At 63.7% G+C, this 4,482-nt stretch overlaps 2 protein-coding genes across 2 annotated transcripts; both read left to right on the plus strand.

Annotated features, from left to right (window-relative positions):
* Positions 1-220: 220 nt before the first annotated feature.
* Positions 221-1,519, plus strand: EMIHUDRAFT_220361 (hypothetical protein; the record flags this gene model as incomplete). Its single annotated transcript, XM_005757587.1, has 3 exons — positions 221-679; positions 821-1,281; positions 1,432-1,519. The coding sequence occupies 3 exons, from the start codon at positions 221-223 to the stop codon at positions 1,517-1,519; spliced, it is 1,008 nt and encodes a 335-aa protein (XP_005757644.1).
* A 2,107-nt stretch (positions 1,520-3,626) lies between these two features.
* On the plus strand, positions 3,627-4,456 carry EMIHUDRAFT_220363 (hypothetical protein; the record flags this gene model as incomplete). Its single annotated transcript, XM_005757588.1, has 1 exon — positions 3,627-4,456. A coding segment is annotated over one exon (830 nt), but the record flags the coding sequence as incomplete, so codon positions are not given.
* Positions 4,457-4,482: the final 26 nt, after the last annotated feature.

Consider the following 4,482-nt stretch of genomic DNA (forward strand, 5'->3'; position numbering starts at 1 on the left):
CTGAGACTCCTTGCTTAGAGTTCGGGTTGTGTTTTTGCGTGAACAGGCCCGGGGTTGTGCTTTTGTGTGAACCGGGGCCTCCAGGGCTCGCACCTCAACCTCTCATATACCAGCGCGCAGGGCACACACACACACACGCAGGGCCAGCAAAGGTATTTTCTTCTCAATCTGTTTCACAGCTGTCTGTGAAGAGTCCTCGAGCACAGGCCCAAGAGAAGCAATGGCGAGCGCTCGTTTGTCCCTCCCTCCATCGCTAGCTTCTCCTCTGCCATCTGCCACTATCGACGAGGTCGACGAGGAGGCGCTATCGACCATGACAAAACAACTCGACTTTGTGGGTCGCACACCCTCACCAAGCGACAGCTGCGCCCGCCAAACTCAGATCTACAAACAGGCGCTGCTATGGCTGACGATGCTCGTCCAAGAATCCCTTCCAGGATTCGAGCTCCTCGAGTACGGCGCCCGAAAAAAGGGCACGGACACAGAGTGGTCTGACATTGACGTCGTCGTCGTGGGCAGCTCGGAGGAACGGGAGACACTGCAGCGGTTCCGGAACCTCGTGTTCAACAAGGAAGCGGAGCTCTTGCAACAACTCGGCATCAGGCAAGTCATCATCAACGACGAGAAGCTGACTGCGCGCGTCCCTACGCTAAAGTTCAGTCTGACTACCAACCTTCACGTGGACGTGACGGCTCACGACAGCCGACGCCGTGACTGTCACCACGGTCTTGGAATGGTTAACGTCATCACAACTATGCGAGAGACGCAGTGCATTTGCACGCCAATGCGGCGATGGGGACCGCTGGTCCGCTTTTTGAAGGCCGCGCTGCACGTGTGTGTCCTGCCGGCCCTCGCCGCCTCGATCGACCTGCGCTCGTTTCACATAGAGGTCTTGGTGCTATGCTTTCTGCTTGATAGCAGGGTATGGCCGCGGAAGGCCTATTCCGGAGAGAACGCAAGGGCACAACTGCTGCTCGACCTGGTCGAGTTCTACGCGACCAGGTTCCGGCCCAGAGAGCATTACATTCACCATGAGCGGGGGACAACCAAGATGTACTTCGTTCAACGGCAGGAGGGTCGCATGGGTGATCTGGTTATGAGCAGCTTGCTGCCCGCGAGCGATGCGGAAGGTGACGCATTCTACGATAGTCCCCGGGATGGCGGCTGGGAACAGGTGATCAAACCGTTCTTTCAGACGATCTCTGACGGGATTCGGAATCAAAGCTGGTCCCCGGAACTTGAAGAGCTACTTGGTGTCGGCAGGCCCACGCGCTCAGAGCGGTTCCGGAACCGGCTTGGAGGAAAAGGATAGAGTCTCATCTCATCCGTTTCAGCGATAGCAATTTAAGCCCCCAAACCTCCTCATTTCTTAAAAGGTCTTAAAAAACTTCTTAAAATACAATCCTCACTGCACACCCAACGCGGCCAAAGGATATCCAACCTCGAGACCAGAAAAGAATTTTACAACAAAGCTCCCTCGCACAACACTGGGCACGGGACTGGCGCGCACTGGCACTAACACAGGTGTGCCAGAAAAGAATTCTTAAGTGGCAGTCCGGGTTCTGTGAAGAGGGTCGCTCGTCGAATGCGAGCCAGTTCGCTCGCGACGCCGACGCCGACGCCGCCGCCGGAACGACCGCGGCGGCCGGTCGAGCGGCCGCCCCGGCCAGCGGCCGTATCGAGCCTGCCCGTCGCGAAGGTGCGGACCTCACGCGCCCCACCGGCCGCCCGCGCCGCCGCGCCCACGTCGCTCTCTCGAAGCCCAGCGCCACGCCGCTACGACTCCCATCGCGACGACTCCCGTGCTCGCTCGTGGCGCAGGCGATCGACTCCTGACACCCATCGAGCGGATGGGCGCGTTCCCGCCGCGACCCGGTACTCTCGAACGACTTTTGAGGGCAAAAGGTGCCGCCCGAGCCCATTCCCGCCGCCCGCCGCCCGAGATCAGCTGCCACCGGCCAGCGCGCGCGCGGAGACCTGCCGCGAGCGCCTCCGTGGCCCTAGCTGGGGTGATTAGCAAGCGCCTCGGCACTTTAGATTCGCCCCTCGGGCTTTTCCGCGCGCGTGATCAGTCTCGCGTTCTCTCCTTTTTCAGGCGCCTGTTTTCGGCCTCTGAAGAGCAACCGTCGAGGCGTCGATGCTCGCCTCCACGCCCGCGCCAGACCTCCGCGATTGGGGCGCCTTGTCGACGGGATCAATTGTGATTCCGGGCGTATTTTTCTGACACTTTACTCGCACGTCGGCGACTCTTAGTCGCTTCTCCGTGCTAGGAGGCCTCTGTTTTGTGTCCGTGAGGACTAGATCGAAACTAACATTTCGGCACATGCGAGTAAAGTATCAGAAAAATGCGCGTTCGTTCACAATTCATGTGTATATGAACGGTGCCGACGGGTTTGGCGAGCATCGAAGCCGTCCAGGCGCAGCAACGCGACGGTTTCGGAGGCCGACGGCTCCGAAAGAGCCTCCCGAGCGAGGCCGGCGCGGTCACGGTACCGTGGAGGCCACAGACGTCGCCGGAGCGGCACTCCCGGGGCGCCACTCCCTCACCCGGTCAGAGGGGGCCAACCACAGCCCGCCTCACCGTCCGTGGAGCTTCCGTGGTCCGCCGCTTCGGCTTCGATTTTCGACCCTCCCGAGGCTGCTAGAGCAGCCCCGCGGAGCCTCCCGGATGCATCGGCACACCGTCGTCCAGGATGACGGCGCACGCGCTGCCCAGTGACTGGGCGGGTCTGCCCCGACTAGGGGCGGGCCCAGCCGCGCGGAGAAGGCCAGCGAGCTCGAAACACGTCGCCGCGGCCGGCCGTTTCGCAAGCCTGAGCGGGTCGCCAGACACCCGCGAGAGCCAGCAGCTAGAGCGCCGTCGTAGCCGCAGATCGAGTCGAGGAGCTTGATGTCCACGGTAGCAGTTGTGGAGAGCGGTGGCACGGTGCGTGTAGACGCGTCGATTGAGGGCTCCCTTTTGAAACGCGACGGGTACGGCTTGACAACTGCCAGCACAGTTTTACGCCGGCCAGCGTGAGAGCACAACAGGGAGCCGGCGACCCGTACGCTTTGCGCGTGGCGACTGGTGGCTGTCTGGAGCTCGTGTGAGCTGGGCCGACGCGTGGCCGAGCCGAGAGGACCAGCGAGCGACCACGTTGGCGATGAAGCTTGGCGGCCGGCGCCTCGTCGCCAGACGTCACAGCGGCGTGGACGTAGGAGTGTGCGGCGACGGTTACCGGCAAATCCGGCCCAGTGTGGCCGGCAGCTGCCTAGCGCTGGCCTGTGGCCGGCGCCGCGGTGGCGGAGAAGGCGTCTCGCCGCCGTGGCGGCGGTCGGCAGGTGCGAGCGTGATGCCATCTTGCGAGACGACACCCGTCTCGCAAAACCCGGACTGCCACCTTAAAATACAAGCCTCTCTCACAGCACACTGGCACGACAAGGGCGCGGACTGGCGCGGACTAGCACACACACACCGGCTCACAAAAAGAATTTAAACAAAAGAACTCTCTCTCACAGCAGACAGGCTCGACACAGGTCCGAACAAGAAAGTGCTAGTACTATCACAAAAAGAAATGGGACCCGCGCCGCCACTGAAGTGCGTGCGGGGCACGTGCTGGCAGCTTTTGCCCCTGGCCCCTGGCTCCATGGCCGCCGCGCCCTCGCTGGCCACGCTGCAGAACCTTGTCCGGCGCGACCCGGATGGCTACACCGAGGAGGTCGGCCGGCGGCTGCGCCACTTCCAGTCGCTGCTCGCGCTCGTCGAGCAGCAGCCGGGGAGCAGCCCGGCCGACTTTCTGCCGCTGCTGAGCTTCGTCTCGCACATCGCGGCGTGCTTTCCGTCGCTGATGGCCGACCTGCCCGAGGGGCTCGGCCGCCTCCTCGAGGAGCGCCACGACGTCCTCGAGCCCGCCGTGCGGCGCGCGCTGCTGCAGGCGCTCGTCCTGCTGCGGAACCGCGGGATGGTCCCGCCGCTCGCGCTGCTGCAGCGGTGCTTCCGGCTGTTCCGCTGCCGCGACAAGACGCTGCGCGCGCGGCTGTACGCCTACGTCGTGACCGACATCAAGACCGCCAACCGCAAGGCGCGCGACCAGCCGCTCAACCGCGCGCTGCAGAACCACGTCATCCACATCCTGCAGGAGCCGAGCTCGGTGGGCGCAAAGTACGCGCTGCGCGCGATGATCGAGCTGTACCGCAGGCAGGTCTGGCGCGACGCCAAGACCGTCAACGTCATCGCCTCCGCCCTCTTCTGCCCCCACCCAAAGCTGCGGATCGCGGCGCTGCACTTTCTGCTCGGCGCGCACGACGCGCCGCGCGACGGGGAGGACTCGGAGGAGGAGGAGCTTCAGGAGGCGCGCGGCGCCGTCTCCAAGCTGCGCGAGCAGCTCGGCGGCAAGGACGGCTCGCACGAGTCTCGCCCCGGCCGCTGCGTCAACAAGAAGAAGCGCAAGCTGCAGCGCGCCATGCGCTCGACCAAGTCACGAGGCAAGGCGGAGGCCGCGG

Source organism: Emiliania huxleyi (genome assembly GCF_000372725.1).
Source record: "Emiliania huxleyi CCMP1516 unplaced genomic scaffold EMIHUscaffold_90, whole genome shotgun sequence".
In the NCBI taxonomy this organism is placed as follows: Eukaryota; Haptophyta; order Isochrysidales; family Noelaerhabdaceae; genus Emiliania; species Emiliania huxleyi.